This window comes from Cherax quadricarinatus, chromosome 68, assembly GCF_038502225.1.
Source record: "Cherax quadricarinatus isolate ZL_2023a chromosome 68, ASM3850222v1, whole genome shotgun sequence".
NCBI lineage: Eukaryota > Metazoa > Arthropoda > Malacostraca > Decapoda > Parastacidae > Cherax > Cherax quadricarinatus.
The window spans coordinates 19,692,512-19,719,327 of NC_091359.1; the positions used below are offsets into that span (position 1 = coordinate 19,692,512).

The 26,816-nt window shown below is 38.9% G+C and overlaps 1 protein-coding gene across 7 annotated transcripts in view; it reads left to right on the forward strand.

Moving 5' to 3' along the window:
• The first annotated feature begins 838 nt into the window (after positions 1 to 838).
• Positions 839 to 26,816, forward strand: part of LOC128697699 (BUB3-interacting and GLEBS motif-containing protein ZNF207) — a 75,199-nt gene continuing 49,221 nt past the window's right edge. For 5 of the 7 annotated variants that reach the window (XM_070099749.1, XM_070099748.1, XM_070099750.1 and 2 more), the window contains exons 1-4: positions 839 to 995; positions 14,661 to 14,787; positions 16,709 to 17,173; positions 19,140 to 19,184. In XM_070099749.1, the coding sequence (XP_069955850.1) occupies positions 955 to 995; positions 14,661 to 14,787; positions 16,709 to 17,173; positions 19,140 to 19,184 (678 nt within the window). In that variant the 5' untranslated portion in view covers positions 839 to 954. Of the gene's footprint in view, positions 996 to 1,217; positions 1,247 to 14,660; positions 14,788 to 16,708; positions 17,174 to 19,139; positions 19,185 to 26,816 lie in introns of those variants that run through there. The other 2 variants (XM_070099751.1, XM_070099752.1) reach the window with 2 other exon arrangements.

Below are 26,816 nucleotides of genomic sequence, written 5' to 3' on the forward strand. Positions count from 1 at the left end.
GTGGTTCGTACGTTGGCTTGCGTGTGGCTAGTAAGTAAGTTTAGTCAGGTATACACAAATACAGTTACATAGAATTATCATACATAGCAGCATATGTGTAGAGAACCTAGGATAACCCAAAAAAGTCAGACAGAGTGACTTATTTCTATTGGGGTCCTTTTACCTTATTATTATAATATAAAGGTTATAATATTTTCTTATTATTCTACAATGAAGATAACATCTTATTATCATACTAAAAAGACTATCTACTACACGAGGGTCATTAAGACTATCTACAATACGAGGGTCATTACTAGGAATAAGGCAAAATTTACACGTATGTTAGCTAAAAAACAGAAAATCATTCCCCTCCCTTTCTGTAGCTACATTCATCAGACACCTCTTGGCAGTCTTCTTGAACTGGTTCATGCTATGACTGGCCTTGACATGTGCAGGCAGTCTGTTCCATTCCTTTATTGTTGTACAATAAAAGGTGTTTGAAGCCTAGCCAATGACTGTGGGTACTACAAAGTTGTGCTCCCTCCCCCTAGCAGTAACAGCCTGGTTAATCAGACCCTGATCCACCACGAGGCCTGGTCATGGACCGGGTCGAGGGGGCGTTGACCTTCAGAATGCCGTCCAGGTTCATTCATATTGCGTGTCTCATTATACCTTGTATAAGACTCGGTCAGGAGCACGAGGTGTGTGGTGGTGTCCTAGTACTCCACCCCGGGGCTGAACCTCCTGGCCTGACCCTCACCCACAACACTTATCAGAGTCATGAAGGAGCATTGCTGGAGTCAGGAGAGTAGTTATATGAAGATGTAGCAGTATTAAATTACTTAAATATGGCGCCGGGAGTGTGGTGCCATCTTGCGGCTGAGAAAGACGCATGCGTCCCCGCCAGCCACTGCGTCGCAGTCTGCCATATTGTTTTACCTCGTAGGATACTCCCCGCTCCACTTTTTCACAATGGGACGCAAAAAGAAGAAGCAAACGAAGCCGTGGTGTTGGTAAGTGCAAAGGGAAGGTCGCGAAGAAGGCCAGGGAGGAAGTGTAGGCCTGGAATTGTGTGAATTGTGGCAGTGGTCGGGGATGGATGGGGTTCGACGGGGGGGCCTCTCCTCGAGCCGATCGATGGTCGGATCCATCTAATATTTTGGGTCCTAGGCTTCTAGTGCTTCCCGATGATTACTATAGATATAGTTCATAGATTCTAGACCATCAAGAATATTGGGGCTACCCACAGAATGTCAAATATAAGGTGTGGTCCATATTTTACGGGAGTCGCAGTGGGTCGAGGCTCGCTGAGCTATTTTTGTTCACTGGATATGCTGGTCACGGCTCACCCTCCACCACCACTCTCTTATTGCTCTTCTCTGCCACTATGTACTATAATTCCCGGCTAATTCGTCTTCTCCCGGCTAATTCCTTCTCTTCTCGCCCATTTAATATGTTGTAGGTAGTTTTAATATCTAGTTGCTACCTGTGAGAAGTGGTCTCTTCTGCAAATGAATTCTTTAAAAGGAGATTAAATATATAAAGCAGATAGGCTTATTTCCAAAGTATAATTTTCATTTTAGCGGTTTAATGGTAGGTAGGTCATCATTTTTTTTCCAGATATAAATTTCCAAATTTCTAGGTTTTATTTCTTGTGCCGATTTTTTTTTTTTTGTTAAGTTTATTCAGATATACACAAATACAGTTACATACATTACCATATATAGCAGCGTGTGTAGACAACCTGGGATAACCCAAAAAAAGCCATTGACTTATTTCCAATGGGGTCCATAATTATTGAAGCAAGTTTATTTAGGTACAGGTACACAAATTATCATACCTAGTAACGTGTAAATTACCTAGGATAACCCCTCCCTCCTCTAAAAATCGGTGACTTGTTTCCATTGGTGGTAGACTAATGCAATGAACCCCTGGAGTTGACCTGGAAGTATAATCCAGGATAACTTAATGCCAGTGTAGCAGATTTTCACTGGATTATTTGGTCCTTTTTTACCCCAGGATACAAGTAATAATAGTTAACTAATTTGTATCTTACTGCTAGGTGAACAGGGTTAGTAAGTATATTTATTGAAGTACAGGTCCACATAAATGTAATTATCATACATAATATGTAAATTACCTAGGATAACCCCCCAAAAAGTTAAATACAGTGACTTGTTTCCATTGAGGTCCTTGTTATTACCATTGAGGCTAATGTAAAGAGACTTCCTCTTTCACCTCGCCTCATCTAGTACATGCAGGCCCTGTGTTACGGTGCTTCGCTTTCCAGTGTTTCACTAATACAGCGATTGTTCAATTATAACTATTCTTCATTTATTCAGACTTTCTACAATAAATATACATGTATTCCCCACCTAAGCTACGATGAAAACATTTTAATGTAAGTAATGTACGTATATGCATTTTTAAGGCCTAGCTATATTGCTCACCTGATATATGATAGTGTAAACATATTATCAGGCTTTTAAGTATATTTTCAAGTAAAAAAATGGTGTGATTCACTTTTTGGTTGTGAGCCAAATACTGCACCAAAACAACAAAAAAATATACTTGGTGTATCCTTATTAGCTAGAAAGAATTTTCTATTGTATGAAATCCTGAAAGATGCCTTTTGTAGTGCCAGGCAAACACTGCGACTTTTCAAGGTGCTGACATTAGCTAGTTATCCAGGTGGCAGGTTTGGTTATTTGTTCAAATATAATAAAATATAGCCATGAGTTATCCAACAACATAATAAGTTTAGATTAGGTTAGTGCTTGGTGATAGTTTTACTGAATGTATTCATGGGAGAACTTTATTTTTTAAACATTCCACTATTTCATCACAGTAATAATAATCATAATAGTAATATTAATGGGAACAATAGTAATAATAGTAGTAATAATAATAGTAGTAATAATAATAGTAGTAGTAATAATAGTAGTAATGGTAGTAATAATAATGGTAGTAATAATAATGGTAGTAATAATAATGGTAGTAATAATAATGGTAGTAATAATAATGGTAGTAATAATAATGGTAGTAATAATAATGGTAGTAATAATAATGGTAGTAATAATAATAGTAGTAATAATAATGGTAGTAATATGTAAAGTTAAAAGACACATATTGTCATTAATTCTACCAAAATATATACAATGGTAGTAATAATAATGATTGTGATAAGAGTAATAGGAATAGTAATAATGGTGGTAGTAATAATTGTAATAATAATGGTAGCAATAATAGTAATACAGTGGAACCCTGAGTTTCGTACTTAATCCGTTCCAGGAGCTAGGACTAAAGTCAAAATGTTCCAAAGCCGAAGCAATATTTTCCATAAGAAATAATGTAAATCCAATTAATCTGTTCCAGACCCACAAAAATATTCACAAAAAATACATTATTTAAAGAATAACTAGTTTTACATACAACACACACAAATACATATACATGTAGTACTTAAATTAGTAATACAATAGATAAATTAATGCATACCACTCAAGTATTTTGTACTATTTCTTCACATCTATGGTGTTTCTCACTTTCTTTACCAAAGGGGTACCACTAGCAAGTTTCTTTGGGCCCATGGTGACTTATTTCACAGTCGCACTCGATAAAGAAACACCAAACACAATGAATTAATGGTGAAATGTTTGGATGAGCACGCAGGGTAATGTTCACTCAAAGATAAACAAGGTCAGACTGACACGACGCCTGCACAGGGAGGTGTGCAGGTGCGGGCAGGCGGACAGGTCTGGTACGTGGGACGAAACATGGGGCACATTACGGAACTCGGGACAAAATTGAGCCAAAAAACGGTTCTAAACTCCAAGCGTACAAAAGTCAGGGCATACGAAAGTCGGGGTTCCACTGTAGTATAATATACTAGTAATAGTAATATATGGTGGACCCTCGGTTTTCGTGTTTAATCCATTCCAGAACCATCGGCCAAAACTGAATCTATTTTACCCATAAGAAATAATGTAAATGGAATTAATCCGTTTGACACCCAGAAGTATTGACCCAAAAAATTTTGTTTTTACCTTAAATATAGTTACATGCACAAAAGAATGAATACTACACATGACACTTACCTTTATTGATGATTGTTGTTGCTGGAAGGAAGACAGGGAGGTGGGGAGAGGGAAGAGAGATTGTTTGGAAGGGGAATCCCCCCTGTAAGGACTCTAGGTACCAAGTCCTTATCTGGGGTCACTTCCCTCCTATGTTTTTTAATGCCACTAGGACCAGCTTGAGAGTCACTGGACTCCTGTTACACAAAATATCTGTCCAGATAGGTCTGTTTCTGGCATGTCTTTAAGATTTGCCTGAAATGGGACATGGCATTGTCATTGTAAGTCACCAGCACAGATTGCAACAGATTTCTCAGGGTGATGTTCCGCCACAAATGAATGCACTTTAGTCCACATTGCACAAATGTTAATCTTTGAAGAAGGCACATTCTTCCATCTCTCTTCCTCCTCCTCTGAAGCAATTTCCTCAGCTGTGGTTTGTTGCTGTTGCAGATGAAGCTCTTGCAGCTCATCAATGGTTAGCTCCTCATTGTAGTCCTCCACCAACTCTTCCACATCATTGCCACTCACATCCAACCCCATGGAATTCCCCAATGCCACAATTGATTGCACAACAGGTGTAGGGTCGACAGGGTCAGCCTCAAACCCTTCACAATTCTTATTTGGGACACAATCTGGCCACAGTTTTCCCCAAGTCGAGTTCATCGTCCTGGAAGTAACTCCCTGCCAAGCCTTAACTATAAGGCCTGTGCATTGGAAGGTATTGAAGCGATTCTTCCAGAACTCTCTTAGGGTCAATTCAAAGTCTGAGGTTATGTCAAAGCACCTTTGAAACATTGCTTTGGTGTACAGTTTTTTGAAGTTTGCAGTGATCTGCTGGTCCATGGGCTAGATGAGAGGAGTGGTGTTAGGAGGCAAGAACTTCACTGTTACAAAACTGAATTCCTTAGACAATTGGTCTTTCAAGTCTGGAGGATGAGCAGGAGCATTGTCCATTAACAGGAGGCATTGGAGTGGCAATTTATTATCCAAGAGGTATTTCTTCACACTCGGGCCAAACACTTCATCGAACCATTCCAGGAAAATTTCCCTAGTGACCCACGCCCTATTAGTTAGCCTTCCACTTCACACAGTTTACTCTTGACAACACTGTTTTTTCTTGAACACACTGGGATTTTCAGAGTGATACACGAGTAAAGGCTTCACTTTGAAATCCCCACTAGCATTACCACACAACGAGAGGTAGCCTGTCTTTCATAGGTTTGTCCTGGGAGTGCCTTTTCCTCCCGCATAATGTAGGCCCTCTTTGGCATTTTCTTCCAAAACAGGCCTGTTTCATAACAATTGAATGCTTGTTGGGGTTGGAATTTTTCAGCCTCTACAAAACATTTGAATTCCTGCATGAATTTTTCAGCCGCTTGTTTGTCAGAACTAGCACCCTCACCATGCCTTACAACACTATGTATGCCACTTCGCTTCTTGAATTTCTCAAACCAGCCTTTGCTGGCATTAAATTTGCCTACATCAGCACTTGTTTCAGGCAGAGTCTTTGAGATTGTCATGCAACTGCCTTGGCTTTTCACAAATTATAGACTGCACAACACTGTCTCCTGCTCACTCTTTCTCTCTGATCCACACCAACAACAATTTCTTCACTTCTTTAGTTGTTTGGGGTCTCTGTTTGGTTATCGCATTCACCCCTTTTGCAACATCAACTTGCATGATTTCTTTTCTCTTTGCCACAATGGAGCTGATTGTTGATGGCAATTTCCCATACATCCTACCAAGTTCAACAATGCATATGCCACTGTCACATTTTCTTAGGATTTCTTTTTTCCATTCTATGGTGTTCCTCACTTTACCAAACTTTACTAAAGCACTGGCACTAGGAGCTTTCTTTGGGGCCATGGTCACTTATTAGCAGTCACACACAATAAACAAGTGGCAAAATCAATGGATTATTATGAAATGTTTCGTATGGCCTGGCAAGATATGTTCACTATTACAAAAAAGTAATAAGTTTTACTCTTTTTGTAATAAAGAGTTCGGGATACATAAATACACACATTAAAATCCATTAATCTTTAATATAATATAAAAATCAACTTTCTTTGGTCTAGAGGTATTTGAACTAACATCTGATAATATGTACATGTTACAATAATAAATTATAATTAGCATTTTACTAAAATAATAAATAATAATTCGTCACCCTACACAGGGTACAACTCTCTTGACACTACTGTGTCACTATATATATATATATACAGTGGACCCCCGCATAACGATGGCATCACATAGCGATTATTTCGCATACCGCTTACTTTAATTGCAAAAATTTTGCCTCACATACCGCTTAAAAACCCGCTTACCGATTTTCCTCCGAGACGCGTCCAATGTGCGGCCTGAGCCACGCTCACATGTTCCGCCGGTGGCATTGTTTACCAGCCAGCCTCCGCGGTAACATCCAAGCATACAATCGGAATATTTCGTATTATTACAGTGTTTTCGGTGCTTTTTCTGGAAAATAAGTGACCATGGGCCCCAAGAAAGCTTCTAGTGCCAACCCTACAGCAATAAGGGTGAGAATTACAATAGAGAAGAAGAAAAAGATCATTGATAAGTATCGCTACTATTGGTGGTACAGCTGCTGCTGCTGCTGCTGCTGCACTGTCAGCTGCTGCTGCTGCTGTAGCATCGTCTGCTGCTGCTGTAGCATCGTCTGCTGCAGCTGTAGCATTGTCTGCTGCTGCTGCTGCTGCTGCTGTAGCATCGTCTGCTGCTGCTGCTGCTGCTGCTGCTGTAGCATCGTCTGCTGCTGCTGTAGCATTGTTGCTGCTGTACCACCGTCTGTTGCTGCTGTACCACCGTCAGCTGCTGCTGCTGCTGTAGCACCGTTGTTGGTGTGGCTTATTGAGAATACCAAGAAACAATTAACCCCAGAGGATTTGCCACCCAGGATAACCCAAAAAAGTCAGTGTCATTGAAGACTGTCTAACTTATTTCCATTGGGGTCCTTAATCTTGTCTCCCAGGATGCAACCCAGACCAGTCGACTAACACCCAGGTGAACAGGGAAAAATGCCTGGAACTAGTGCTCATATTGGTGAATTTAAAGCCAGCAAAGGTTGGTTTGAGAGATTTAAGAATCGTAGTGGCATACACAGTGTGATAAGGCCTGTTCTGGAAGAAAATGCCAAACAGGACCTACAGTACTCAGGAGGAAAAGGCACTCCCAGGACACAGTGTCTCATCAGTCATTGCTGCATCTTCAATAAAGGTAAGTGTCATTTATTCTTCATTTAGTAGAGTAGTACATGCACAATATATACTGTGCATGTACTACTCTACTATTGTGCATGTATCCTTCTCTTTGTGTGTGGGAAAATGTATATTTCATGTGGTAAAATTTTTTATTTCATACTTTTGGGTGTCTTGCACGGATTAATTTTATTTCCATTATTTCTTATGGGGAAAATTCATTCACATAACGATTATTTCGCATAACAATTACCCCTCTTGCACGGATTAAAATCGTTAACCGGGGGTCCACTGTATATATATATATATATATATATATATATATATATATATATATAATATATATAATTATATATATATATATAATATATATATATTATATATATATATATATATATTATATATATATTATATATATATATATATATATATATATATATATATATATATTATATATTATATATATATATATATATATATATATATATATATATATATATATATATATATATATATATATATATATATATATATATATATATATATATATGCTAAAATAATAAATTAAGTAACATTTAAAATAATATATTACAATCGACTGTTTCTCACGACACTTATCCGAGTTGTGACGCTCATTCTCCACCGTGTCAATTGACACCCTTTTCTCCGTGTAATACACACTTTTGCAACCGTGTCACACTTGACACCCTTGTCTCTGCGTCACACTACCTGCATAGCACCCGTCGAGGCCAGTCACATAACACTGTTCAATGTACACTACAACCAGGCCATCTTCAGTGTCACACGACACCCTTTTCGTCTCAGTGTTCCACTACGGTCCTGTGCATATCTCAGTGTTCCACTCCATCATACTTGCTTAAGTGTCACACTACGGACCTAGCCCAGTTCAGTGTAACACTCCAACCTTATCTTCATGTAATGTCCCACCAAACAGCATCCGATGACTCCGGCCCACAGTTGACAAGCGTAGACGGTGAGTCCACAGACATCACCAGTAGTCCAGTAAATCCTCTCCAAAGCCGGTTGACACACCGCTAGCCGAACACCATGCTGCAAGCTCACTGAATGCGGCCGTCAAGTAACTGAGGCCAACAGACTCGGTGAGCTGCGGTGAGCGGTTCTTCTAACGCCAGTAAATGGGTACGATTAGGTGTTCAGGTACCCACTGCGTAGATGCGTACCGTGAGGTGTTCAGGTACATAATGTTTCTAAAGCAGTAGATGTGTACCATTAGGTGTTCAGGTACCTACTGCTTAGATGCGTACCCTGAGGAGTTCAGGTACTTAATGCTTACATGCGTACCGTGAGGTGCTCAGGTACACAATGTTTCTAAGGCCGGCTCAGCAGTCCCCACATTGGGTTTGATGACGTACCCAGTGGTACTGCCGGCCGGCAGGTTAACTATTTAACCGCTAGTTTGGCAGGGGGCCGCAACATTCACTCACTGAGAAACAACACTACACTGGCAGAGAATGGTGTTGGAGGTGGCTTTATCTGTGCACTGGGCACTGGACTGGTTCCGTACAGTTGATGAAAACGGAGGTAATTGACGAAAACGGAACAAAAAAATTGCCCCAAAAAAGTCGGCCAAAACCGAAATCAGCGACAACAAAGATCGATGAAAATGGAGGGTCCACTGTAATAGTAATAGTATACAGCCACTCCTCACTTAACGACGGAGTTCCATTCCTAAGACCACGATGAATTTGTCACTAAGTTAGGAGCATACTATAATGGTAGAGAGTTTGTCAACCATCTTTGATATTGTTTTAGTGTCACCTTTGTACCATTTATAACATTTCTGGTATATTTTTAAATGTTTATACAATAGTGTGCTGTATATTGAAGTAAACAGAATAGGGGAAATCAGCTCTAATACACATTATATATTTAGGTATGAATACTGGTCAGAGAGCCCGTCGTAAGCCCAAGTCATCGGTATGTGAGTACGTCGCTAAGTGGGGAGAGGCTGCAGTAGTAACAGTAATAATAGTACAGTCTCTCCTCACTTAATAATGAATTAGTTTACTGACATGGTCTTAAGAACTGAACTCCGTCATTAAGTGAGGAGAGGCTATAATAATAATTTATATGGTTACATAATTTACATAGTGTGGATATATCTTGTGCACTCAAGACTTGTAAAAAAAAATTATTATTATTATTATTATTATTATCACACTGGCCGATTCCCACCAAGGCAGGGTGGCCCGAAAAAGAAAAACTTTCACCATCATTCACTCCATCACTGTCTTGCCAGAAGGGTGCTTTACACTACAGTTTTTAAACTGCAACATTAACACCCCTCCTTCAGAGTGTAGACACTGTACTTCCCATCTCCAGGACTCGAGTCCGGCCTGCTGGTTTCCCTGAACCCCTTCATAAATGTTACTTTGCTCACACTCCAACAGCACGTCAAGTATTAAAAACCATTTGTCTCCATTCACTCCTTTCAAACACGCTCACGCATGCCTGCTGGAAGTCCAAGCCCCTCACACACAAAACCTCCTTTACCCCATCCCTCCAACCCTTCCTAGGCCGACCCCTACCCCGCCTTCCTTCCACTACAGACTGATACACTCTTGAAGTCACTCTGTTTCGCTCCATTCTCTCTACATGTCCGAACCACCTCAACAACCCTTCCTCAGCCCTCTGGACAACAGTTTTGGTAATCCCGCACCTCCTCCTAACTTCCAAACTACGAATTCTCTGCATTATATTCACACCACACATTGCCCTCAGACATGACATCTCCACTGCCTCCAGCTTTCTCCTTGCTGCAACATTCATCACCCATGCTTCACACCCATATAAGAGCGTTGGTAAAACTATACTCTCATACATTCCCCTCTTTGCCTCCAAGGACAAAGTTCTTTGTCTCCACAGACTCCTAAGTGCACCACTCACCCTTTTCCCCTCATCAATTCTATGATTCACCTCATCTTTCATAGACCCATCCGCTGACACGTCCACTCCCAAATATCTGAATACATACTCTCTCCCTCCAATCTGATATCCAATCTTTCATCACCTAATCTTTTTGTTATCCTCATAACCTTACTCTTTCCTGTATTCACTTTTAATTTTCTTCTTTTGCACACCCTACCAAATTCATCCACCAATCTCTGCAACTTCTCTTCAGAATCTCCCAAGAGCACAATGTCATCAGCAAAGAGCAACTGTGACAACTCCCACTTTGTGTGATTCTTTATCTTTTAACTCCACGCCTTTTGCCAAGACCCTCGCATTTACTTCTCTTACAACCCCATCTATAAATATATTAAACAACCATGGTGACATCACACATCCTTGTCTAAGGCCTACTTTTACTGGGAAATAATTTCCCTCTTTCCTACATACTCTAACTTGAGCCTCACTATCCTCGTAAAAACTCTTCACTGCTTTCAGTAACCTACCTCCTACACCATACACCTGCAACATCTGCCACATTGCCCCCCCTATCCACCCTGTCATACACCTTTTCCAAATCCATAAATGCCACAAAGACCTCTTTAGCCTTATCTAAATACTGTTCACTTATATGTTTCACTGTAAACACCTGGTCCACACACCCCCTACCTTTCCTAAAGCCTCCTTGTTCATCTGCTATCCTATTCTCCGTCTTACTCTTAATTATTTCAATAATAACTCTTACCATACACTTTACCAGGTATACTCAACAGACTTATCCCCTTATAATTTTTGCACTCTTTTTGTCCCCTTTGCCTTTATACAAAGGAACTATGCATGCTCTCTGCCAATCCCTAGGTACCTTACCCTCTTCCATACATTTATTAAATAATTGCACCAACCACTCCAAAACTATATCCCCACCTGCTTTTAACATTTCTATCTTTATCCCATCAATCCCGGCTGCCTTACCCCCTTTCATTTTACCTACTGCCTCACGAACTTCCCCCACACTCGCAACTGGCTCTTCCTCACTCCTACAAGATGTTATTCCTCCTTGCCCTATACACGAAATTACAGCTTCCCTATCTTCATCAACATTTAACAATTCCTCAAAATATTCCCTCCATCTTCCCAATACCTCTAACTCTCCATTTAACCCTTTGAGGGTCGACAGGCCCTCTCCGAAACTCGTTCTCAGGGTCGGCCAAATTTAAAAAAAAAAAAAATTTATTTTCTCTTATGAAAAGATAGAGAATCTTTTCCCGATCATAAAGACACCAAAAGTTTGAAATTTGGTAGAAAACTTACGGAATTATGCTCTCGCAAAGTTAGCGGTCTCAGCGATGTTTACGCATCGGCGATTTTGCCCACTTTGAGCCCCATTTTCGGCCAATTTCACTGTACTAGTCGACAAAAAACATGAATATTTCGCTAGAACTCCATTTTTTCTATCGAATGGGTGCAAGAAACCACCCATTTATGAAATTCAACTATCCAGTACAGTGGTCAGAATTTAACAATTTTGCCAATTTCACACAAATTTCAAAAGATGCCAATTTCCGAATAGGGTCCAGAATAAACAAGAAAGACATTCCTGGCACTAAAATGACATTTCCTCTAGTCATTAGTCACGTCTCAAGGCCCCTCTTATATTCTTTTGCTTTCCACTTTGAATTTTTATTCTCACAAAAAATAAAAGATTTACTGTTATGCAGACTACTGCATTAGTGTAAAAAATGGTATAAATATTATTGGTGCACTTGTGTAAGAATATTAGACTCACCAGTTGACGTGTATTGCACGTTTGGCACGATTTGTTTACTTTTGAAGTTTGGTAAAAATCGAACATTTCTGCTACTTTGAGCTCAATTTCAAGGCACCTTTCATTGTAAAACCAGTCAAAATCATCTCAATTTCTGTAATATGTCTTCCATTCTATAAAATGAGACCAAGAAAACTAGAATACAACAATAAATACCATACGAAAATACACTGCAAAGTCGCTGATTTATTCCAAAAAAATGGTCAAAGTTTTTTTTTTCTCATTATGCACTGTGTGCTGCAGGATTTTTTTTAGACTGTGCACACTGACCACATAGACCCATTCTTTCATATGAAGGCCTACCAGCTTTCTCCCACTAGATTTGAGGCCGCTAGAATTTATGAGTACTAGTACGTCAAAAACCCCTACGCGTAAGACGTACTAGTACGACCAAAACCCTCAAAGGGTTAATAACTCTTCTCTTCTATTTTTAACTGACAAATCCATTTGTTCTCTTGGCTTCCTTAACTTGTTAATCTCACTCCAAAACTTTTTCTTATTTTCAACAAAATTTGTTGATAACATCTCGCCCACTCTCTCATTTGCTCTCTTTTTACATTGCTTCACCACTCTCTTAACCTCTCTCTTTTTCTCCATATACTATATAGACAAAAAGAAAAGCTTATATTATGATTTTTTTTTTGTAGTATGCTTTACCAGAATGTGGTATTATTAAGCTTTCAAATATGCAAGTTATCTTAAAGTTATTACAATGGAAATAAGTCTTTTTTTTTTTTTACCCTACATTATTTATACATGTATCATAATTGTACTTGTGTGCACCCAGACCTAAATAAACTTAGGGCATTTGATTACCCTCATTACGAAGTCAGTCAGTCAGAAGTATTCGTGTTATCCTTCTGGGAAAGAGTTCTCTCATGTATAAATTTGGGAAAACTTTCTGTGGGTACTAACCTAACATGAAACCTAAAATATGCTCACTAACTTGATTATATTTTAAAACTCGCCCAATCCGTCACCTGGATAACTCTTGACCTTGGATATTTGAAAAGTCAGTGTTTTGGCCAGTGACTTGTTTTCAATGTTGATACATACCATTTGGGTTGGGTGGTCAGTCAGCAAGTGTTTTCATGTGTGTAATAAGTGTACTGTATGTATAAACTTGGTAGTCATAGTACTACTTATAAATAATATGTAAAACATTACTACCATAGATGGCATACATCTGTTGGTTTGGTGTGAAAATTAGATTGTAGGTAGTGGCCTGGTACACTCGATGTACGTATATGTACTTTATTGAGGTGAAAATTAGATGCACCTTAATTTAGTGGACTACGGGGAATGGTGTCTGGTAATGACAACTGTCCAGTAAATCCACATATTTTGCTGTGATTGTATAGTAGCAACAGACAATTCTGCAATCAAGTTTTGTCCATTTTCTGAAATCATTTTATGCAGTAGATATTGTCATTAAGTTTACTGCCCATTTATACATAATTGTATATATTAAATGTATTAGGTTAGGTTTATCCCATTAATATATGCTTTAACATTCACTATTCTTGTCTATATATATTGTACTCTTGCAGGTGTAAATGAATATTTCACATTTTTATTTATCTAGATCACGCTAGTACAGGTGATTTAATTTTTTCAGTTTATCTTATTGCTAAATGCAGGTTGTGTGTGCTTTGTTTAAATTGTTTTAATTGTTAAGAAACTGCTATACTGTTCTCGACACACTTGTACTGTCAACCTATGGGGATATATCACATGACAATAATGCCTGGAAGGCGATGTGCCAGTAATGCCTGGAAGGCGGCGTGCCAGTAGTGCCTGGAAGACGGCATGCCAGTAGTGCCTGGAAGGCGGCGTGCCAGTAGTGCCTGGAAGGCGGCGTGCCAGTAGTGCCTGGAAGGCGGCGTGCCAGTAGTGCCTGGAAGGCGGCGTGCCAGTAGTGCCTGGAAGGCGGCGTGCCAGTAGTGCCTGGAAGGCGGCGTGCCAGTAGTGCCTGGAAGGCGGCGTGCCAGTAGTGCCTGGAAGGCGGCGTGCCAGTAGTGCCTGGAAGGCGGCGTGCCAGTAGTGCCTGGAAGGCGGCGTGCCAGTAGTGCCTGGAAGGCGGCGTGCCAGTAGTGCCTGGAAGGCGGCGTGCCAGTAGTGCCTGGAAGGCGGCGTGCCAGTAGTGCCTGGAAGGCGGCGTGCCAGTATGACGTGGTTATACAGGCCAGGATGTAAAGTGATTTATTTTAAAACAGCAGGTTAGTTAGGTCCTTGCATCTTGGCAGTTGGAATGGTTTTTTATTATATACTATATGCCCCATTCTCTGGTGAACTTGAGGTCAGGGAAACTTCGCCTTTGAAAAAGGTATACCTGGAGAGGGTTTCCTGATAACTAGAAAATTCTGAAAAGTAAGTTTATTTAGGCACAGGTACACATGTACAATTATCATACATAGTGCAATTTACCTAGAATAAGGGGATCTTGTGGTCCTTATTGCAGATACTGTACAGTATTTTGTACTCTGTATAAAATCAAAGTTTGTGCCAGTGTATTATTTCATTGAAGAATTTGAGAACCAGAAAAGGATGTTTGTCAAAAATAATGCAGATTGCAATTGATAAAAGTAAAGTATATGTTTCATTTATAGTTGTTCTCCATCCTAGGTACTGCAATCGTGAATTTGACGATGAAAAAATACTAATACAACATCAGAAAGCCAAACACTTTAAATGTCACATATGTCACAAGAAGCTATATACTGGTCCAGGTTTATCCATCCATTGTATGCAGGTAAGTCAGTGAATATTTATGTAATTTATGTAACAACATTTAGATAAAGAAATTATTTAGTCAACCCCTGCTTTACATATGTATTCAGAATGTAATTTTTGAATTAAAACTAAAAAACAACTTACGAATTCCCTCCCCTTAACTACCCTTTTTGTGCTTGTAGAACATCCTTATGCTGGGCTGTAGTTACAGTCAATTTGAGTTTAAATAGTCGTGTATTATGGTGAATGTGTACCTTGATCAACAGGAAATAAATGGTATATAATACCGACACAGTGGGAATACAAACACATAAGCAGTACAGTGTGATCCTTTATTGACAATGTTTTGCCCACATAGTGGGCTTTGTCAGGTCACAAGCAGATCTACCTGGGTGGAAGGTACATGAGTAATTTATAGGATGAAGTCAGGTTGAGAATGCTGGGTCAGGTAGAGAATACTGTATGTGACAATCTACCGAGTAGGGTCATAGTCTAATACCTTGGGTAGCTTTGAAGAGAGATTGGATATATGGGTAGACCTTCTGCAGTGTTCCTCTATTCTTTTGTTCTTATGTAGAACAGCGATGAGGAAGTTTCTTGGCAAGGGGTACAGCTGTGTTATAGAAGCCGTTGTTCTGGTTGAAGTTCTTAAACAGATAAGTGATGATTCTAGAATTCTTCGGTATTGAGTATTGTCTTCTCTGGCGATAAGTCTTGCATTTCTGTAGTTGATTAAATGGTTGTGAGAATTTCGGTGTTGAACACAGGCATTCTTTGAATCGTCAGATCTGCCTGCGTACTGGTGTTATGAAATACGTGTTTGGAGGTCTCTGGATGTTTTGCCCATGTATAATTTGCTGCAGTCATTACAAGGAATTGTGTATACCCCTGCAGAGGATTGAAGCTTGTCCTGTCTATTACTGGTAATGTCCTTGATGGTGGTGGATGTGGAGGTAGATACTTGGAATGAGGTATTGGAAAAGATGCTGGAAACATGCTTGGCAATGGAGTTGGTGGGGAGGACTGTGTATCTCTTCTCAGCAGTGTCTTCCCCGGAGTGTTAAAGATGTTTAATGCCCATCGTCTGCAGTCTAATGAAGTGACAAGGATAGTGAAGTTTGGAAAATACTTGTTCAATTAGAGAGTATTTTTCCTCAAGGAAGTCATTGCTGCAGATTGAGCGTATGCAGGAAAAAGCCTATAATTACACCACATTTAGTTTTGGTGTCATGCGAGAGTAGAAGTAGAGAAGATTGCGTTGGTAGGTTTTCGATACTTTAAAACGTTATGACCCTACTCGGTAGATTGTCATGTGCAGCATTCTCCACCTGACCCAGCATTCTCAACCTGATTTCATCCTATAAATTACTTGTGTACCTTCCACCCAGGTAGATCTGTTTATGACTTGATAAAGCCCACTGTGTGTGCAAAACGTCAATAAAAGATCACATTGTACTGCTTATGTGTTTATATTCCCACCTTGATCAACTGTAAGGTGACTTAGACCTGCCTCACATTGGCCAGTAGGCCTGCTGCAATGCTCCTCCTTTCTTGTGTTCTTATGTAATATAAAAATTGGTGGACAAAGGCTTGATTAACTAGGCCACACACAGCCCAGCTGATCAGGAACTGACTCAATAAAGTCACAAAGTTCCCTTTTGACAACAAGGGGTCTGTTGGTAATCCCCTTTGTGTATGAGGGGAGGCTATTGAAGAGTATCATGCCTCTTATATTTATTGTGTTGTATAATTTGCATATCTAATATTGCAAGGGAAATTTGCACCAACCTAACTGTACTTGAGAGTTTAGTTGATCATAACCAGGAGAATCTAAAGGGGCTAGGCTACTAGGATTCCATTAAGTCTTGTAAATTTTTGGGGAATGATTTATAAAAACGTGTCATAAATAGGACTTAAAAAAAAAAACTGAAATTCAACAGGTTCATAAAGAAACAATCGACAAAGTACCAAATGCCCTCCCAAATAGAAACAACATAGAAATAGAAATATATGGAATGGAAGGTATACCAGAGGAAGATTTAAAAGAACATGAAAGACAACGTGCTGGGAGAATGGGTCCTGGAGGTCGGCGGCAAGACGAAGAAGACGACGACGACTCTCAATCTAGTCTCCCTGGGCAGTCAAATCCACCACCTCCACCTGTGCCTTCTCAAGGACCACCAGGACCTATGGGTCCCATGATGGGTCCCAATGGACCCATGATGCCAATGATGGGACATATGGGGCCAATGGGTCATATGCCTCCTTATATGGGTGGCCCGGGTATGATGGCTGGTCCAATGGGGCATTTGGGTCCCATGCCTCCACCTGGTGGCCCTCCTGTCAACAACCCACCCAGTACTTCACAACCACCCAATAAACCACTCTTCCCATCTGCGGCACAGGTACGTGTTGATTCTACATGTAATATGCATTGAGGAGAGTACAGTAAATGTTTTTGAAATATTCATATATATGGAGGCAAAGAAGGGAATGTATGAAAGTATAGTAGTACCAACACTTATATGGGTGTGAAGCTTGGGTTGTGAATGCAGCAGCGAGGAGGGGGTTGGAGGCAGTGGAGATGTCCTGTCTAAGGGCAATGTGTGGTGTAAATATTGTGCAGAAAATTCGGAGTGTGGAAATTAGGAGAAGGTGTGGAGTTAATAAAAGTATTAGAGGGCTGAAGAGGGGTTGTTGAGGTGGTTTGGTCATTTAGAGAGAATGGATCAAAGTAGAATGACATGGAGGGCGTATAAATCTGTAAGGGGAAGGAAGGCGGGGTAGGGGTCATCCTCGAAAAGGTTGGAAGAAAAGGGTAAGGGAGGTTTTGTGGGCGAGAGGCTTGGACTTCCAGCAGGCATGTATGAGCGTGTTCGATAGGAGTGAATGGAGACGAATGGTATTTGGGACCTGACAAGCTGTTGGAGTGTGAGCAGGGTAATATTTAGTGAAGGGATTCAGGGAAACCGGTTATTTTTATATAGCCGGACTTGAGTCCTGGAAATGAGAAGTGCAATGCCTGCACTTTAAAAGAGGGGTTTGGGATATTGGCAGTTTGGAGGGATATGTTGTGTATCTTTATACATATATGTTTCTAAACTGTTGTATTCTGAGCACCTCTGCAAAAACATTGATTATGTGTGAGTGAGGTGAAAGTGTTTAATGATGAAAATATTTTCTTTTTGGGGATTTTCTTTTTGGGTCACCCTGCCTCGGTGGGAGATGGCCTACTGGATGAATTTGTTTTAATGCAAGCTATATATATATTTTTTTACCATTCTAGTGTATTTTGTCAAGAAAAGTTGCTGTGAAATGGTAGACTTGCATTGAATACTGCATTGTTGATCATCTATATAACCCAGCACTAACTAAAAAGTTGAATCTGGCTCATATGGAAGGTGTGAATGATAAGCATTGCTTTACGTGTACGTGTTGCCTCCATATGGTCGTAAGATCAAATAGTTGATGTTTTGCCCATTTATTCTTTGTGGTGCAGAAGTTATCTCAAATTGCACATGCAAAAATTAGGCATTTTATATTATAGTTGTGGTAACACTTGAAAGGAGTATCATAGTCGTGTAATGTTACAAGGAGGGGGGAAAGTGGGAGCATTCTTCTGAGATAAGCGAGACATTTAATTCTGTAGAGAGAAGGAATGAAATTTCAAGACTGGTGGAATGAAAGGTATAATTCAAAAAGAAGAGGAGGGATTAAGTTGGTTTGGTTGAATAGAAAATGAGAGCAACATTTTTTGATTAGGTATATAAATCTTGGGATGGATATAAGGTGGTGTAGGATGAGTGAGGTGGGATTGGAAGGAGTGAAAGGGATAACATATTCAACAGTAATATAAGAGTATGTTGGATAATTTGATGAGTGAGACATGTGCAAAAACTTTGGTATCATTTCTGAAATGTCTTGCCTCAGTGAAAACGTTTGACATTAAAGATGCCCAGATTTTAGATAATAGTTGGGGTGTGCTGATAGTGTGTGCTAAAGGTAATATCAGTGAAGGGACTAGGGAAACTGCCAACAGGGCTTAAGCTTTGTAGTTAGGAAGTACAGTGATCTCTGAAAGTGAGGTATGAGTATTGTGGTTCATTGGTTTAACATTGGACTGCACTCTACCTTTTTTGAAAAAGGGTTCATTTTTTGTTTCACACTACCTTGGTGATCAGTGGGTTAAAAAAAAAATTGTATTCTTCTCTTCCATAATATACTGTTCCCATTCCCAAAAACTGCCAAGCGTCTTTGTCCTATTATAACTAAAGTTATAAAACTAACGCCCTGTTAACGAAGTACTGTACTGTATTCAACTGCATACTCATTGATATTCTTGCTGATGAACTAAGAACCTCTGATTTTCAGTTTGCATACAAGACTGGACACACTACAACGCTGTGCAGCTTATTGGTAACGGAAATTGTTCAGTATTACAACTCACAAGACAACTCTATTCTTTCTCAGTTTCTTGATGCATCCAAAGCATTTATCAAAGTTGAATCTACCAAGCTCTTTAAAAAATTACAAAAAGTTCTTTTAATTGCTACACATCCTTGTGTATAATCTAAAGTCAGTAAAGTTTGTGAAATGGAATAATGTTCCTTGATGGTAGTGCACTTTATCCAAGGAGTTGGAGCTACCCCCCTCTTCCTTGAATCAAACCTGATTACCTCCATTTCTCTAGGCGCTGTATAACCTTTACAAGTTTTAGCGCCACCATGAATGTGATATCGTGTCAGATACAGTCCTCTTTGTCCTTTACTATTTGTTGACTTACTTTAATCCACTGTTAAGAGTTTTAAGAGCCAACAAAGCAGGCTGCTGTCAAATACTGTAGTCAATACTAAAGCAAATGTTTTCTGCTAAGCTGCTTGTCAAGTTTTGCTTGCACCTGTGAAAGAAGCTATGTTGCAGATGATGGAAATATTTGAGAGAGATGCTGAGTACAACCTAATTTTATCTTAATGTGTGTGCTTTGCAAAATAACAACTCAGTTTTGAGTTTGTATTACTGGATTAGGTTACGAGGCTCATGTAAAATACAATACTCTGGAAATCATCTAGATCATATTATATCTACTGAATGTTCACTTCAATGTTCAATTCTTAATTACTGAGGATTCACTAAACTGTATTAATGCTGAAAGGTGCTTGAAATGTTTAAACCAAATGATATGAATACATTTTGACATAGGTGGAAAAATTATATAATAGGCAATTCTTCAGCCTGTATGATTGAGAATTAGGGGACATTCAAAATGGTGACTGTGTACACCAGTTGGGAATATAAGAGGGCCCCTCATGAACACCTTTTTGGTGTTCTGTTTTCATTGGCTTCAAATTGAGCCATTGTTCATTGTCTTCCACCTGCCAGCAAAAATCACCAGTGGGTGGAACAGTGGCTCACTTGAAAGCCAACAAAACATGGAACACCAAAAACGTGCTATATAAGCTGGGCTGTCCTGTAGAAGAAATGCTCTAGATGTAAGCTAGGGGCTGATTCTTTCATTAATTTATTGCTTGGATTATGCCTGCACCCTTTAACTGGTTTATTGGTTATTATTTTTGCATTATAGTTTTAGCTTGAAAGTGTGTGTGGCTTTTAAAACTTGTCAAACATTGAATAATTTCACAGGCTTAAGGACTGTGGAAATTTTATAACTTCCTTACTTTGCTTTGCTTTGACAATGATATACTATACACACAATCTTCACATACAACAAAGAAACTTATGACAGTGTTTCAGTCTGACTCTGATCATTAACCCTTTCAGGGTTGACAGGCCCTCTCAGAGACTTTTTCTCAGGGTCAGCCAAATTAAAAAAAAAAAAAAAAAATCTTATGAAAAGATAGAGAATCTTTTCCCGATCATAATGACACCAAAAGTATAAAATTTGATGGATAACTTACAGAATTATGCTCTCGTGAAGTTAGCGGTCTCGACGATGTTTACGCATCGGCGATTTTGCCCACTTTGAGCCCTATTTTCGGCCAATTCCAGTATACTTGTTGACAAAAATCATAACTATTTCACTAGAACTCCATTTTTTCTATCGAATGAGTACAAGAAACCACCCATTTACCAATTTCAACTATCCAATACAGTGGTCAGAATTTAGCAATTTTGTCAATTTCACACAAATTTCAAAAGATGCCAATTTCCGAATAGGGTCCAGAATAAACAAGAAAGACATTCCTGGCACTAAAATAACATTTCCTCTGTTCATTAGCCACGTCCCCATGCCCCTCTTACATTCTTTTGCTTTCCACTTTGAATTTTTATTCTGACAAAAAAAAAAAAAATAGAAGATTTACTGTTATGCAGACTACTGCATTGGTGTAAAAATGGTATAAATAATATCAGCGCACTTGTGAAAGAATATTAGACTCGCCAGTTGACGTGTATTGGACGCATAGCATGATTTGTTTACTTTTGAACTTGGTAAAAATCGAACATTTCTGCTACTTTGAGCTCAATTTCAGGGTACTTTTCTTCGTAAAACCAGTCAAAATCATCTCAATTTCTGTAATATGTCTTCCATTCTATAAAATGAGACCAGGAAAACTAGAATACAACAGTAAATACCATACGAAAATATAGTGCAAAGTTGCAGTTTTAATCCAAAAACATGGTCAAAAGTTTTTTTTTTCTCATTACACACTGTGTGCTGCAGGATTTTTTTTATACCGTGCACGCTGACCACATAGACCCATTCTTTCATATGTAGGCCTACCAGCTTTCTCTCGCTAGATTTGAGGGCGCTAGAATTTAGGCATACTAGTACGTCAAAAACCCTGGCTCGTAAGCCGTACTAGTACGGCTGAAACCCTAAAAGGGTTAATGGTCCAAGTTGGACCAGAATGTCATCTTAACTTTTTCTCCTATGTGCAGGCTATTTGTGTATTATTCCAGTAACAGTATTGTGTCTTTTTATTCTTTAATGATATACCATTAAATGATTCATCATCATTAGAGATTTGTTAGCCATGTTAAAAAGATTTTTTTTTTCTTTTTACTATTCTTTGCTTGTTGTATGTTATTCTGTTCTAGAAATATGTAGCACATATTTTTGGGAAGTACAAGTTTTATATTGTGAAAACGTGATGGTTTTGACTGGCAGTCTTAACCCTTTGTGTCGCGACTCCTGCTCGCAAACTTGCTCTCAGGGTTGAATTTTCAAAAAAAAAAAAAAAAAAAATGAAATGATAGAATCTTTTTTCAAGGGTAACGAAACCAAAAGTATGAAATTTGATTAAAAATTTAGGAAATTATGCTCTCGCAGTTAGCTGTCTCGGTGATATTTATGCATTGGCTATTTCTCCCACTTTGAGTCCTATTTTCAGCCAATTCCATTGTTCCAGTCAACCAAACTTATAGCTATTTCGCTAGTACTCCTTTTGTTCTATTGATCGAGTACAAGAAACTGCCCATTTACCTATTTCAGCTACCTAACAAAGTGATCAGAAATTGTTAATTTGGCCAATTTTATGCATAATTCAAGAAAGGCCAATTTCAAAATAGGGCCCAGTATAAACATGTCCAGACATTCCTGGCACTAGAATAACATTTTCTTTGTTTATTAGCCACGTCTCCAGGCCACTTATATTACGCTTGGTTTCCATTTTGAATTTTTATTCACAAAAAATGGAAGATTTACTATTATGCATTATTGAAATAATTGTATAAATAATATAAGCATATTTCAGAGCACACAGACCCACCAGTTGACGTGGATTGGACAAGTGATGTGATATGTTTACTTTTGAACATCAGCAAAAATCGAACATTTCCGCTACTTTGACCTAAATTTTCAAGCTATGTATTTTCGTTTCTGAAACCAATTGAAATCTTCTCTTATTTCTGTATTATACAGTGGATCTTCCGTTATCGTAATTAATCAGTTCCAGAGAGAGTGACTAAAGCCGAATTTGATGATTTACGAATTCATTTTCCCCACAAGAAATAATGTAAGTCCAATTAATCCGTTTCAGACACCCAAATTAATAAAAAAAAATTTTTTTACATGAAGTATACATTTACCTACACAGAAAACAATGAGACATGAAGAATAAAACAATAAAAACATGACACTTACCTTTATTGAAGACTTCTTAGTGTATTGAAGACAGGAGGAGAGGATGGAGAAATTACTGTTTGGAAGGAGATTCCCCTTACTTAAAGATTTCAGGTACCAAGTCCTTTTCTAGGTTACTTCAGTTCTTTGTTTTTTAATGTCACTAGGACCAGCATGAGTCGCTGGATCTCTGTCGCTCAAAACAGTGTTCTAGAGAGGTCTGTTTCTGGCATATGTTAGGAATTGTGGGGGCAGGAGGGGAGTGTGTTAGGAGACAGGACAAGATAGTCCTTCAGTATGACATTAATATCAACTCTGTGGCTTATTTATCTAGCACAGTTAATCTAATATGACACAATAAACAATATTAATAACATAAACATTATATACTCTAGAATGAATAAAATGTGTCATTACGTATGTGACGAATGTTGTGTTTGTTGTTGGGTGTACAAGGGCCACTGAAAGATAAGCCTTACATAGTGGTGGTGATGGCGACAGCAAAGGCAGCGGTGTTAGTCAGTAGCCCTATACGTATATCTCCAACAGCATTGGAGGAGTCAGTTTCATGCTGTCCTTTTTCTATCAATTAATCACTAAACTTACTTGCTACACTGTTACTGCTACATTTTATCGCTGGCTGGCGCTATAGACTTTATTGACTCTTGCTGCTTTAGTATCGTACATATCGCAGAATCACTGAAGAAGACACATTCTCCCTCTCTCTCAGCCCTTTACCAAAGGGCTGGCTGGCACTAGGAACTTTCTTTGGGCTCATGGTGGCTGTTGCAAGCACTAAAAAGAATGGAATAATACGAAATGTATCGTATGAACACGTGGGATCATGCTCACTGGCTGATAAACAATGGCACACTGAGTGTCGGGCCGCTGTTGCCATGTGAACACGTTCGGGACGAATGACTATTACTGAGCTCAGTGACAATCACCGAGCCAATATTTTGACGAAAAAACATTACCATTTCTTAAGAGTTTAATCCGTTCTGTGACCTAGCTCATATCCCGATCTGCTCGTATGCCGAGTCAGTTTTCCTCATTTAAATTAATTGAAGTGCCATTAATCTGTTCCAGTGGAATTCCTGCTCTCAGGAGGCAGGACAAAATGCTTTCAGTATAATGCTGATATCAACTCTCTGGCTTATTTATATATCACATTTGATCTAATATTTGAAAATGGTTTAAAAAACTGATAAGTTGAAGACATAAATAATACAAATAACATAGAAACCTGATATATACTCCAGAATGAATGAAATGTCATTATGTGACAAGTGGAGGTGGCCATTCCCGCTCCGACTTTGCTGTGATATTCACTGCCATCTAGTGACGGCATTTTGAAGCTCGCTTGTTATTATAGTACTTTTTTTTTTTCAATAAGTCGGCCGTCTCCCACCGAGGCAGGATGACCCAAAAAGAAAGAAAAAATCCCAAAAAGAAAATACTTTCATCATTCAACACTTTCACCTCACTCACACATAATCACTGTTTTTGCAGAGGTGCTCAGAATACAACAGTTTAGAAGTATATACATATAAAGATACACAACATATCCCTCCAAACTGCCAATATCCTAAACCCCTCTTTTAAAGTGCAGGCATTGTACCTCCCGTATCCAGGACTCGAGTCCGGCTATATAAAATAACTGGTTTCCCTGAATCCCTTCACTAAATATTACCCTGCTCACACTCCAACAGCTCGTCAGGTCCCAAATACCATTTGTCTCCATTCACTCCTATCTAACACGCTCATGCATGTTTGCTGGAAGTCCAAGCCCCTCGCCCACAAAACCTCCTTTACCCCCTCCCTCCAAGCTTTTCGAGGACAACCTCTACCCTGCCTTCCTTCCCCAACAGATTATATGGCCTCCATGTCATTCTACTTTGATCCATTCTCTCTAAATGACCAAACCACCTCAACCCCTCTTCAGCCCTCTAACCAGTACTACTTTTATTAACTCCACAACTTCTCCTAATTTCCACACTCCGAATTTTCTGCATATTATACGTATTATATCATAACACGTATTATATTTATTATTATTATAATGGGGAAGTGCTAAACCCATAGGGTTATACAGTGCCTGTGGCAGGGGAGGGGATGGAGGATATTCAGGCTTAATTTAGGGGACTGGAGCACAGATACAATTCCCTAAATCAAGAGCCCCTCACCAGCATCAAGGAACGTCCTGGGGGGGGGGGGGCCTCGCATCCTGAATTTTTGCTCGTGTCCAGAAAAAAAAAAAACGACCGAGCGACTGCTCGTATCCTGAAAAACTCGTTTGGTGGGGCACTTATAAGCCAAGGTTCCACTATATCATCCATTCTATCAAATGAGACCAAGAAAACGAGAATACAGTACAACCATAAATACCATACGAAAATACACTGCAAAGTTGCCGTTTTAAATAAAAAACTGTCTTTTTTTTATGCACTACGTGCTGCAGATATTTTTTTATACTGTACCGTGCACACTGACCAAGCAGACCCATTCTTTCATGTGTAGGCCTACCAACTTTCTTCCACCAGATTTAAAGGCACTAGAATTTTGGCATATAAGTACGTGACCGACACTGGCTGTTAAGATGTACATATATGTGACCTACCCTCAAAGAGTTAAAAGACAATGGACAGACAAATACCATCACATAGTTTACATTTTTTGTGCATGACTGTGTATAAATATACAAGGCATGCCTAAATGTTTTTCCAGTCAGTTAACCCCTTGATTGTCACAACCCCCAATCCTGAGGTGTCTCTGGGTGTTGCAAAATTAGAAAAAAAAAAAAATTTTTTTTTTCTTGTGAAATGATAGAGAATCTTTTCCCGATTGTAATGACACCAAAAAAACGAAATTTGATGGAAAACTGACGGAATTACGCTCTCACAAATTTAGCGACTTTGGCGATATTTACAAATCAGCTATTTCACCCACTTTAAGCCCTATTTTCGGCTAATTCCATTGTTCCAGTCGACCAAACTCATAGCTATTTCTTTAGAACTCCATTTTTTTCTATCGATTGAGTACAAGAAACTGCCCATTTACCGATTTCAGCTACCCAATAACGTGATCAGAAATTTGCAATTTGGCCAGTTTCACGAAAATTAAAAAATATGACAATTTCAAAATAAGGTCCAGAATGAACAATGCAGACATTCCTGGCTCTAAAATAACATTTTCTTTGTTCATCAGTCACATCTCCAGTCCCCTCTGATATTACTCTTGCTTTCTATTTTGAATTTTTATTATAACAAAAAATAGAAGATTTACTGTTATGCAGACTACTGCAATACTGTAATAATTGTATAAATAACATCAACTCATTCATGACTGCATATTAGAATGGCTAGTTGGACATTATTGGACAATGACATCATTTGTTTACTTTTGAACCGACAAAAATTAAACATTTCCACTACTTTGAGCTCCATTTCCAGGTTCTTTTTATAGTAAAACCAATCAAAATCACTTCTATTTCTATAATATGTTTTCCATTCTGTCAAATGAGACCAAGAAAACGAGAACACAACCATAAATACTATATGAAAATAGACCACAAAAGCGGCATTTTAATTAAAAAAAATGGTCGGAGTTTTTTTCTCATTATGCACTGTGTGCTCCAGGATTTTTTTATATGGTGCACACTGACCACACAGACCCATTCTCTCACATTTGGGCCTACCAGCTTTCTCCTGCTCGATTTGAAGCCGCTAGAAATTGAGTATATATATGTCAAACACGGTACCTTGTAAGACGTTTATATACGACCGAAACAGTCAAAGGGTTAACATGCATCTTTTCACTTATTTTATGTTTATAAATTCAAATAAGAGTTGAATCATTAAATGCTTAAGCTGAGTTCTTGTTAAAATCAGTCTTGTTTTTGGTAATTTGTTAAATGGTTTGGAATAGTACCTTTGTTCTTGTATGAATTTTGTGTGTATCAGGTAAAG